Source organism: Macaca thibetana, chromosome 8 (genome assembly GCF_024542745.1).
Source record: "Macaca thibetana thibetana isolate TM-01 chromosome 8, ASM2454274v1, whole genome shotgun sequence".
NCBI classification, from domain to species: Eukaryota; Metazoa; Chordata; class Mammalia; order Primates; family Cercopithecidae; genus Macaca; species Macaca thibetana.
In genome coordinates this window covers 123,703,673-123,716,675 of record NC_065585.1, presented here as the reverse complement: position 1 = coordinate 123,716,675, position 13,003 = coordinate 123,703,673, and the positions used below count along the sequence as shown (strand labels likewise).

Below are 13,003 nucleotides of genomic sequence, written 5' to 3'. Positions count from 1 at the left end.
GTTATAAAGAATCTTTTTTTCACTAGCAAGGTCCAGTTGAAGGCAGATGCTAAGAGATGGCAGAGTTGATCTTTTATCATCTCTTGGTGAAAGCCCAGTGATATAAGGCTGCTCTAGGCTGTCTGCATGCCTGTCTATCTAAATTAACCAGCTTGTTTGCTGAACACTGGGTTAGGCTCTCAAATTACCCTCTGATTCTGATGTGGCCTGAGTGTGACAGTTAATTATTGGGAATATCAAAACAATCACCCAGCACGATCACGTAGTATTTAAACAGTCCTGACAGAACTGTACCTTTGTGAACAGGGCTTTTGATTATTCTACATGGCATAGTCACATCCATTTTCTTCCACAGGGTGATCTTCTGTTCTAGGGAGAAAGTGTCTCACTTGCAAAAAGGAAAGGCACCTGCGGTATTTGTGAAATGCCATGACAAGTCTCTGAATAAGAAGTCAGGCTGGTGAGCATTCTGGGCTAAAGCTGTCCGGGCATCCTGAGCTTGTACCCTAAGGGAGGCAGCTTCATGCATTCCTCTTCACCCTATCACCAGCAGCTTGTCCTGACTCATGTGATCAAAGCCTTCAGTCTTTCTTAGTCCTTCTGCATACGTATCAGATGGGTCTGTTGCTTTTTGCAATACTTCCTCTTTCTTCTTTCTGTTGTTTCTCCCAGCCCTGACCTTCATCCCAGGCACACATTTTAGGTTTTATTTTACTCCCTGAACTACCCCTGAATCTTCACTTCTGCGTTTTTCTCTACTGCGTCTCTGCTGTCTTTGCAAATCCCATCTGCAGAGCATGTAACGCAAGTTTAGTAGTTGCCGTTCTGGCTGTGGGTGCAGTTCTTCCCAGGATGTATTCAGGGAAATGAAAAGGTTTCATTGCATCACCTGTAGCCACATAGTTCTTGATTCTGCAAGCGCCAGCGCACTCCAGGACAGCCAGCCAACAGGACTAGCCCAAGCAACCATCTCAAAACCCTCGAAGTTACCAACTGAACAGAATGAGAGTTATAGGAAACTGTTCTCTTTTCAATCTCCAAACAACTCTCTGCCTCTTTCCTACCTGACCTTTAGGGCTAATCCATGTGGCAGCTGTTAGCTGAATCTTTCCAGAGTGTCAGTACTAAGAGGAGACTAAGCATGTGACCTTCACCACTCCTGTTCTGAATTCCTGGAATATGCCATTTTCATCCCTCCACACATCCCCTGCCAGATAGCAAGTGCTAATGGGTTACAGGAACAAAGGGGAGAAATATTAGATCATGTCATACAAGCCAGTGACACAAGAAATGATGGGAAAGGCTGGACACAGCGTCATCTGGAAATAGGAAAAGCAATTGCTTTTGGTTTGTTCTCTTTTCCTAGTTTGCATTTAGAGAGAAAAGTATAGAATAAGAATTGCCTTCATGCCTGTAATTCCAGCACTTTGGGAGGCTGAGGTGGGCAGATCACCTGAGGTCAGGAGTTCGAGACCAGCCTGGCCAACATGGCGAAACCCTGTCTCTACTAAAAATATAAAAATTAGCTGGATGTGGTGGCACATGCCTATAATCCCAGCTACTCGGGAGGCTGAGGTGGGAGAATTGCTTGAACCCAGGAGGCGGAGGTTGCAGTGAGACAAGATCACGCCATTGTACTCCAGCCTGGGCAACAGAGCAAGACTCTGTCTCAAAAAAAAAATGCCTATTAGGAAAAGTATATTAAAGACCCTATATATTAACATCTTTAATATTTTTAAATTCTACTTTATAATAGATTTTATGCATGTTTACTATAAATAGATCAGGAGAAAGGAGCAAAAAGAAAATAAAATCACTGGGACCATATCACTCAGAGACAACCCCAATTAACATTTTGATTTATATCTTTTCAGACTTTATACATACACAATATTTATATGTTTTTCATCTTTTACAAAAATAGAATTATGGTGTATAAACTCTGAATGACTAGATGAGACCAACTGGATCAAAAGCATTAATGTAAGAGCATCAAGATAAACTCAAAATGGAGAACAGTTAGTGGTATTGAGCCAGGCAAAATAACGCAATTCTTATCTAACTGGAGACTTTTCTTCTAAGAGGTTATTACTTTGTTTTTCCTCATCACAAATCTGAGGCAATATCATACTTTCTTCAATTCTTAGAAAGAGACTTTTAGATGAAGTTTTTTGTTTGTTTTCTTAAGATGGAGCTGCACTCTTGTTGCCCAGGCTGGAGTGTAGTGGCTCGATCTCGGCTCACTGCAACCTCCGCCTCCTAGGTTCAAGAGATTCTCCTGCCTCAGCCTCCCAAGTAGCTGGGATTACAGGTGTCCACAAACACACCTGGCTAATTTTGTATTTTTAGTAGAGATAGGGTTTCACCATGTTGGTCAGGCTGGTCTTGAACTCCTGACCTCAGGTGATCCACCTGCCTCGGGCACCCAAAGTGCTGGGATTATAGGCATGAGTCACTGCACCCAGCTCTAGATGAAGTTTTATACATGCATTTGTGTTACACATAAATAGCACGCATATTCTCCCAGAACATCTACAACTTTAAATCTATATGTGAATGTAAAAATAAAACCTCATTAAATTAGTAAATAACTCTGCTTGCAAAGCACGTCCAGTCATATTATTTATATAAGTTACAAGACTTTATCTGAGAAAGCCGAATGATGCATTCCTTGTCCGATTATAGGATTACTGAAAGAACAGTTATTTAGGCAGAAAATGTTCAGATGCATTTTATTTTTATTTATTTATTTTTGAGACAGAGTCTCATTCTGTTGCCCAGGCTAGAATGCAGTAGCATGATCTCGGTTCACTGCAACTCTGCATCCCGGGTTCAAGCAATTCTTGTGCCTCAGCCTCCCAAGTAGCTGGGATTACAGGCGCCCGCTACAATGCCTGGCTAATTTTTCTGTTTGTAGTAGAGACGCAGTTTCACCATATTGGCCAGGCTGGTCATCGAACTCCTGACCTCAGGTGATCTGCCTGCCTCGGCCTCCCAATGTGCTGGGATTACAGGCATGAGCCACAGCACCCAGCCACATGCATTCTAAAAAATGCACCTGAACTTTATCTAGGAAGTAATTATAAATTAGACTAATAATCTTCAATGGTTCCTTTCTTCTGTGATTAAAATCAATCAAATCAAAGATTCTCTTTCTCACACCTTCTGCTAACTCGTCAGAAACTTCATATCACAAGAAATGAAATGGAATGGGCTTTTCGTTTGATATATTTTAGAATAAGAAATCCTCTAAATTTAGAAGTCATTTGGCTCAGTCCTCCAAAAATGATGCACCTTATTTGGACGGGGCTAAATATTTGCTCCAGTGTCTTTCATTCCTACGAACCTGCCATTCTCTGATCCATTATACACATCCCGCGCACCCCCAATCCATTATACACATCCCGCCCCCCCCCCCCCCCGCCCCATGGGTTTATTCTCATAACCTTTGTTCTGAAATTCCAGTTGAAGGCTTTTTCCATCCTAAAACCAGTGGGGTATGAGCAGGGTTTGTAAAACAATCAGCAGATAATAAATTGCCCTTTTCCTGTGCTTTTTCTCAGAAACTGGGCGGCTCTACAGAATAAAGAACAGCACATGAATTCTGTGAAGAATGAAGTGAAGGAAGTAACTTTTAACAAAGCATACCCAGTGTTTGGCGTGTTTCAAAAGTGGATTTTCCTGAATATTAATCCCAGCTCTATTCTTGTTAGTTATTTTAGGAGACAGTCTCAAGCACTAAAAGGTGCCTAATTCAATTTGTGGGGTATAGTGGCCAAACAGCACATCCTCCAACGTTAAAAGACAGTGGGTCATGAAAAGCACTGTTTTGTCCTTTGAGAAAGAAATAATTGTTTGGGCTCATAGTAAAATAAGGCTCCTTCATGTGGCGTATTGGGCCATCGCCTATAATTGGTTAGAACCTCCTATTTTAATTGAAATTCTAGATCTTTCAGGCTAAGACTTTCTCAAAGTTTACTCCAAGTCTCCAAGAATACAGAAAATGCTTTTCCGTGGCATGAATCAGACTCAGCTACCCAGCAGTATGCATGATGTTTTAGAATGATTCCCTCTTGCTGTTGGAATGTAGTCCGGAAGTCCACCAGCAATGTGTGACTTGGAGGGGGACAAAGAAAGGGGCTGATAAACACAGAGCTTTTAAACAGTCCCTGCCATTGGCTTGCATCATGACAAAGTTACAAATTCAAGCAGATGTAAAATCCAGATCAATTAATTCTTAATAGGCTTTATCATGTATAGATTAATCCCTCTCTACCCCTTCTTTTTTCTTTGTCTCAAGATTATATTATAATAATGTTCTCTAGATAGGGGTTGAAAACGAGCCTGTAATCCTCAGCTGACACATAATTTGAACGGTGCAGAAAAAAAAAATACCATAATTTTATTATTAGATTCTCCAAATGATTTTCATCAATTTAAAATCATTCAATATCTGACAGTTACTATTCAGTTTTAGGCTTACCTCAGTCATGCTTCAGTTGTACTTCCAGTACGTCTCTTTTGTTCCTAGCTTTGACATGAAAAGATATGTTTGAGTTCAAATTTTGCATTGTGTGAGCTTCTACAGATTTTAGAGAAGGACTGTTTTTACTAAGTAAAAGGGTGGAGAAGTTCCTGGGGTAGATTCCTAAGCAGTGCTACTAAACCATCGCGTGCAAGGAGCCACATGGAGCACCATGAGGGTTGTTATTTGTTGTTTTTAACAACTAATCAAGAGTGAGTGAACAATTATTTATAAACTAGATCTCCTATTTTTCAGAATGCTCTTCTATGTAAAAATATGAAATGATAAAGATGTCAAATATCTCAGAGGCTATCGCTGGGAACCAGACTGTGAAAATGTGTGATATGTGAACACATACTAGAAAGCTCTGCATGTGTGCTGTCCTTCAGCATAATAGGGAAGGGAAAACAGTCGATCAAGGGATGTATTGGAACATGCTGGAGTAGAAATTGTTCCTGATGTGCCAGAACTTTGACCCTTTCTCTGAGAGAGATGACCGTGCCTATAAATAGTAGGACCAATGTTGTGATTAACATCATCAGGCTTGGAATGAATTCTCTCTAAAAATAAAATGATGTACGATTTGTTGTTGGCATCCCCTTTATTACTAATTGACTAAATGTCTGGATTTGGGTTGTGACCCAGGGTGCATTAACTTAAAAGATTCACTAAAGCAGCACATAGCACCGGGAACTCTGGCTCTGAAAAACTTTGCTATTTATATCAAGGATGCTTTGGCTTTACATTTTATTTATTAGCTGTAAATACATGTGTGGATGTGTAAACGGAGCTTGTACATATTGGAAAGGTCCTTGTGGCGATCTGCATTTATAAACGTGTGGTGCTAACTTTGTACGTGTCTTTATCAGTGATGCTCTCACAGAGCCAACTTACTCTTATGAAATGGGCTTTAACAAAACAAGGAAGAAACGTACTTAACTGTGTGAAGAAATGGAATCAGCTTTTAATAAAATTGACAACATTTTATTACCACACTAAGTCATTATTTTGTATCATTTTTAAAGTAAATTTATTCTTAGGTCAGATTCACTCAGCATATTTTGACTAAGTAACCATTGTACTTAGTAAACCAAAGAGCTTCTGAGAATTATAGTACACATTTTACGTATTTTTAACATTTATATTTGTATAAAGCTATAGAAAGCCTTACATGTCCTTTAAACTGACTATAGAAGAAAATGATACAGAATTTTGCCTGCATAAAATATATGGGACTATTCTTGCCTACAATATGCTTTTTCACAAGCAAAATGTTAGAATAACATAAAGTGTCTTTGGTCATTTTATAGTATACATTATCTCTATTTCTGAGGCCTCATCGTTAGCTGTAACGTAAGTAGCATTTGTGCAATAAAATGAACTATTTGGGATGGGAGGGTACATTTTTTAGAACTTTGCTTTGGGTTGCCTTGATAATTAAAATAATAGCATATGGTCCATTTATGCAGCTAAGTAGGGATTACTTCTTAGTACAGTCAGGAAGAATTTAGTCCAGAAAACAATTACTTCAATGGCCACTGACCCAAACTTCCAGGCTAGAGTGCAATGGTGCGATCATGGCTCACTGCAACCTCCACCCCCCAGGCTCCAGTGATTCTCCTGCCTCAGCCTCCCAAGTAGATGGTACTATAAGCACATGCCACTGCACTCAGCTAAGTTTTGTATTTTTTGTAGAGATGGGGTTTCACCATGTTGCCCAGGCTGGTCTTGAATTCCTGGCCTCAAGTGATCCGCCCTCCTCGGCCTCCCAAAGTGCTGCAATTGCAGGCATGAGCCACTGTGCCCAGCCTTGACCCAAACTTTTATTGTCAGTTAGGTATTGGATCTTCCGGAGTTTGGGTCTCCCCTGACAGGAGGGGGCTCCCCAGTATACACTTGGCCACTGCCCATCAATGTCTGTTGATCAATAAGATAGACAATTGCAGGTGTCGCTGAGGATGTGAAGTGTGAACCTGTGTAAGTGGCTGATGGGAATGTAAAACAGCACAGCCACTCTGGAGAACAATTCGGTAGTATTTCCAAAATTAAGCACAGAGTTTAACCCATATGACCTAGCAATTCCACTCCTAGGTATATACCCAAGAGAAATGAAAACAGATCCACAAAGATTTGCACACAAAGGTTCACAGCAGCATTAATCAGATTAGTCCCAAAGTGGACAACCCAAATGTCCATGAACTTGTGAAAGAGATAAGGAAAATGTGGCAAATTCATACAATGAAATATTATTCGGAAGTAAAAAGAACAAGCGGCAGATACATGATACAACATGATGAACCTTGAAAACCTTTTGCTATATGAAAGAAACCAGATGCAAAATGGAACCATGGGCTTAGGGGAAGAGAATGGGACAACAGTGTAAAAGTTGCAAAGAGGAACGAAAATGCTACCTGCCTCGTTCCCAGGCCAAGTAACACAGGAGGAAAGAAAATACCCACATTTGAGAGGGCTAAAGAGGTATTCTCAAGATGAAGTAGGAGGTGGGACTCAACTCTGGAAGTGGGCCTCATACACTGCACCAAATTGAGAACTAGCTAAAACAGGGATGGGGTGAAAGCAACTTTTCATAAGACATGCCCACCATTGTCCCATCCTCCTCCCTTAAGCCCTTGTCTTGCTCATGTCAACAAGTTTATTGCCATCTCTTCTTCCTAGTTACAGACATCTGTGGAGCTCTGAGTTTTTTACCTAATCATTATTTTAGAACCTGGTTCACACTCTCTCTCCCTTCTACACTAGTTCTGTCATTATTCTTACTGATTTCATTATCTCTGAGGGGACAGATTTTATTTTTCAATGGCAGCCACAACACTACCTCCCATTCTGCATGTTCCCCTGCAATGTTACCTTGATATCCCTATTAAGAGTTGGAATCTAGTCACCCTACTTTTCTAGTCTCCCCACTCCTTTGAACTTGTGTGGGCCCTAAGATTGCTTCTACTAGTAGAATATAACTAAAAAGACCCTGTGCCAGCGTGGGGTGCAGCCCTTAACTGGCTTGGCATTTTCTGCTTTTGGATCCTTGGGGCACTCACTCTTGGGAAACTTCCTTTTGGAACTCAGCATTCATGATGTGGGAAGTCGAAGCTTCATAAAAAGAGCATATGTTGGTTCTCTCAGCTCCCAACAAACAACCAGTCTCCACTGTCAGTTACGTGAGTGAGGCATCTTGGACCTCCAGCCAGTTGAATGTTCAGAAGACTGCAGTTTGAGCTGGCATCTGGATGCAACAACATGAGAGACGCCCTGCCCAGCCAAGCCCAGCCAACTCACAGTACTATGAGAGATATTAATAACTTGTTGTTTTCACTAAGTTTTGAGGAGTTTGTTTTGCAACAATAGATAATTAAAACATCTGGATGATGCATCCAATATTCTGGCTTCTCACTGCCTTTACCTCCTCCTCTCCCATGGCCTTGTCTTCTAAATCGACCTTTACATAGAAACATTCTGTCATGTGCTATACTCTATCATGCCATTACTAATAACTCATAAACTCAATTTCAACTTCTCCCTTCTTTGGCTACCATGCTCTCTTTCTACTTTAATCAGTCTAGTGCTCTCAGTCCAACAACTCCTCAACTGCCCCAGGACCTCCAATACATTGATCCATCCATCCCTCATTTCCTTTCTTAGCCTCATTTGATCCTTATTCAGCTTGGATTTCAAGGCCCAAGGTTATTATTATTCCAATGCCAAAACTCTAAAGAACTGTGCTTCTCTCACCCTCACCTGAGCTCTACGGGGCAAAACAGAAACCTGAATAAATCCAGATCACCACCTACTCCATAACTGCATCAGAACAGCAGAATGTGAGGTAACACACAGCCCTGCTGCCCCTCACATTACCGCCTCACTCCATGGATCCCTTACAGCCGTCCAGCAGTCCTCCTACATTTCCCTAGTTCAAACAGGCCTCACTCTCCCAGAGGATGATTTAATCTCACACGTCCAATATTTTCTCACCTGTCTCCACACTCAGCTGATCGCCTTATTTACTGAGAATACAGAGGCAACCAAAACGCTCTATGTGCTTCATTCTTAAATCTATCCATTTCCCTGCTCCACTCTGCTTTCCCTTCTAATATAAAAGGCATTTTCCCTCTTCCTATCTCTGACCAATTCTTGCACAAACAGATCTTGCAGGAGAAGGAAGTCCTTTTCTCCTACTCAGAGACATTGCTCTGGAGTTGTTCCTGTCCTCTCTTGCTTCTCAGTTTTCACCTCCCTACTGAATCATTCTAACAGCAAACAAAAATGCATATTTTCCACTTAAAAAAAATTAAAACTTGCTTGAACCCACTTCCACCTCCACCATCTCTTTTTTTTTTTTTTTTTTTTTTTTTTTTTTGAGACAGAGTCTTTACTCTGTTGCCCAGGCTGGAGTGCAGTAACACGATCTCAGCACACTGCAACCTCCACCTCCCCGATTCAAGCAATTCTCCTGCCTCAGCCTCCTGAGTAGCTGGGATTGCAGGCACGTGCCACCACATCCAGCGAATTTTTTTTCGTATTTTTAGTAGAGATGGGGTTTTGCCAGGTTGGCCAGGCCGGTCTTGAACTCCTGACCTCAAGTGATCCGTCCATCTCGGCCTCCCAAAGTGCTAGGATTATAGGTATGAGCCACCGCACCCAGCCTCATGTTCTTCTTTATAACAATTGCTTAATCTCTACTAATGGTTTCTACTTCCCCTCACAATCCTCGAACAAAGTCTGACCAAGCCACTTTCAATCTACCAAACTTATTCTTGCTAAGCTTCTGATGAATACCATGGCAGTAAACCCAATGGTTGACTCTCCTTTGTCCTCTTACTTGACTTCCCTGTGTAATTTGAGCCAGGTTGCTTTTCCCTTGAAACGATTTTTCACTGCTCTCTTAGGACTCCACTATTTGCTACCCTCCTTCTCTCATTAGCTACTCCTTCTCACTTTTTGTTGATTCCTGCTCATCTTCCTAACCCTTAACGTGTTGAGTGCTTCAGTGCTCATTCTTCGGCTGTCTCAACTTCATTTATATCTATTCAAAAGGTGATACTTAGTTCCATGGCTTTAAACACCACATAGCTGCTGACCAATCCAAAATTTACATCTCCATCTTGTACATCGCTTCTAAATTTCAGACGTTTTATATATCCAGTTGTCTATCAAATATCTCCACTTGGCTTTCTAATAGGTTTTTTGAACCCATCATGTTATAAAACATTGTTATCCACCAGTTTTCTCCTCCTAGTTAAAATAATTTCTTTCTTCCAGTTGCTCAGGAGGAAATCTTGGAATCCATACTTGAGTTCTTTCTTCCGCAATACATAATCAATCAGTCAACAAAACTGGCTTGGTGTCATGGCTCATGCCTGTAATTCCAGCACTTTGGGAGGCCTGGGCAGGAGGGTCGCTTGAGGTCAGGAGTTTGAGACCAGCCCAGGCAACATGGCAAGACGTCATCTCTACTTAAAAAAAAGAAAGAAAAGAAAAGAAAAAAAACTTAGCTTGGCATAGTGATTCATACTTGTATTTTCAGGAGACTGAGGTTTGAGGATAGCTTGAGCCCAGGAGGTTGAGGCTGCAGAGAACTACATTAGCAACAGTGCGCTCTAGCCTGGGTGACCGAGAAAGACCCTGTCTCAAAAAATATATATATTATATTAGCTTTGTTTCAAAATATATCCAGAATCTGACTACACTTTACCATTGTTAATGTTACGCCATCAGGTTTCACTGGATTATTTCAATAGTCTCCCCTGGTTTCTCGGCTACTGCCCTTGCTTCCCATTAGTCTATTAATAATGAGTCAGGTGAACTTTCTAGAGTAGATTGTAGCATCCCATTCCTCTATCCGATACTTCATCTCTATTTTTCATCCTGCCTAACAAAACAACTATAAATTATTGTTTGCATATGCATGTGTGTGTTTGTATGCACACTCTTGTTACTCACCCTGTTTTACATTTAGCCCATTTCTAGTTAATTTTTGTATATGGTACTATCTATGGATAGAAGTGTTTTTTGTTTTTGTTGTGGTAGCTGTGGCAATAATTTCTTTTTTACTTAGTCAAACTGTTCCAGCAATTTGTTGAAAAAAAAAATCCTCTCTCCATCGAATTACACTGGCAACTCTGTTCTCTGGTCACAGATCAGTTCCTCATGATGACTGATTTTTCAGTAAATGTGGGCTTTGAACAGACTTCACTCAGAAAGCCTGCGCTAGAGTTCCAGTATAGGGACCTCATTCCTTTATCAGGTCTCAGATCCTTCATCCTCTTGTAACCTACAATGGAAATCTGCTGATGTGAGATTAAGAGAAGGCATCTGGAATCAAGGCATTTCTCTGACTCCATCCATTCCTCTGACAGGGCTCCAACAACTTCAGGGTCTTTTAATCAAGAGATCGCTAAGCCAAAGACAATGCCTCCAGAGCCAAACACGAAACACAAAGGTTTCATAATGAAAATGAAATTCCTTCTTAGCGCACAACTGGAGAAAGCTCTAAAGGAGATAAGAATCAATAATAAGATTTACAAAATTTGGCTGCATAAGCTGAGGATGATTAAATTTCCCTTAATCTTTGTGTTTCCAGATGGCATGGGTGTGGCAGCAGAAATCACATCATGGATGAGACACTAAGAATTGGCACAAGAGCTGCCCCTTAGATCTAAAGGCTATGTGATCCAGGCCCTCAAATCTTTTCTAATCCTCATAATAATTCTAGAAGGTTGGCATCACTGCTCCATCACAAATGGGGAAAGGTTATGCGCAAAGTCCAAGCTCACACCACCACAATGGGATAGCCTGAGGATGCAACCCCAAGACCATTTCCGGAGTCATGCCGTGCTAAGCCAAAATCAGGGATTCCTCAAGTCCCTTAATGGTGACCAAATGGTCCGAGTTGCAAGTTAAGGAGAATAGGTCGGTAGAGACAATAAATCACTGTACTTCCCAGAGTTCTCCAACTCATGCCAGGTATTCTTCATGCATCTAACATAAAGCTCTTCCCCAGACAACCTGGCCTCTTACTCTTTCCCTAAACAAGTTTTTTCCTGCAGTCTCTATTTTTGCTCAAATGGCCCTCCCTGCCTAAAATGACCACCCTATTTTCTAAGTACCTTTAATGACTACATTCACTCTTCTGAGCTCCCTCTGCAACCATTTTTTCTTCCATTGCTATGTTACCACCAGGATCTATCTGTCAGCACAAGTGTTGCAAGTACTTGCTCTGATGTTGTGTTACTAAAAATAGTCACTCCCTGCTTTTCTGCATCAACTATGTGCCAGGCACTGTGTGAAGTGCTTGGCTAACATTTGTTTTATTCTCACAATAGCTTCCTAAAATAGACATTTTTATCTTCTCTTTATTGATGAATAAACTGAGGTGCAGGGAAATGAATTAATTTAGATATCAAAGCTAGTAACTGGGCGAGTTGGCTTTTAAACCAATGTGTGACTTCAAAGTTGGGAGTTTTTGATTTTTTCCCCCTTTGAGTTTTAAGCCTGTTTGAACATATCTGGGGCACTTGGAGATAGTGCACCATAAATCTATTGGCAGGAAAATTTTTCCTAAGAGAAAAGAGAAGCAAAACTCATAAAAGAGAATCTTGGATGGAGACCCAGGATAGATAGTAGAGGCAACTTTGAGTTCCACCGTGTGTCTGTTTCTGTTGTCTGGCAGCCCTGCCTATGGGGGGATGCCTGAGCTTTGGGGAGACGCAGCTATGATAATCTGTGAATTGTTAGATTTGGCATCCATGGTGTGGAGCACGGTGGCCCAACATTTTCCCAGCAAGCTTCTAATGCGCTGGGGTCTATGGTGGCTTTTGTAAGCTGCACTGACTTCAGTGGGGACTCCGTAGGTTAGGGAACCTTGACACGCCTGGTGCTTCAGCAACTCATTTGTGGTGGGTTGTGACAAGTGATATTATTAACAGCTAGATGGACAAAGGTAGGAAAATGTAAGGTCAATGCAAATTTTTATCAGGTACCTATGATGTGCAGGCAACTTTTGTCAGGTGCTAGTGTCATGTAGCCTGCGCCTTGTTTGAGCAGACTTATGGGAGTATATAGAAAAGTTAGGAGTGACAAGGGTCTTCATACACTTGTCTTTTTGTAATTCATCTGCCCAGAGTGGGCAAATTTTGGTAATTCATGCACAGGCAATATACTGTACGTGCTAACCTTGACTTTACTCACTGCTCTGTTTCTCATCCAAGTTTGTTAGGAATGATTTAAAGATGCTGAAGATACCTGGATCTAAAGAAGGGGGATGAAGAAGCTAGAAAAATGCTATTGCAATATTATTTTGGCCCTACGTTTCCCCCAGCATTCTGTTGCCCAGAAATTGATTTGCATCACTGTTTCTCTTGCCGTCTCAGTTCCTTTGGCAATAATGATTATATCATCCATCTATTTTTCTTTTAAAAATTCAAAGTATAAAAATAAGTGTATTTAATGATAATTTGTTTTGTT

The 13,003-nt window shown here is 41.0% G+C and overlaps 2 protein-coding genes across 2 annotated transcripts in view; both read left to right on the top strand.

Moving 5' to 3' along the window:
- LPL (lipoprotein lipase) overlaps nt 1-5,520 on the top strand; it is a 28,971-nt gene extending 23,451 nt beyond the window's left edge. Inside the window, exons 9-10 of the mRNA XM_050801867.1 lie at nt 356-460; nt 3,564-5,520. Coding sequence (XP_050657824.1) covers nt 356-460; nt 3,564 — 106 coding nt within the window. The 3' untranslated portion in view covers nt 3,565-5,520. The remainder of the gene's footprint in view (nt 1-355; nt 461-3,563) is intronic.
- ATP6V1B2 (ATPase H+ transporting V1 subunit B2) overlaps nt 1-13,003 on the top strand; it is a 531,364-nt gene that overhangs the window by 277,305 nt on the left and 241,056 nt on the right. The gene's annotated exons all lie outside the window — the stretch shown is intronic.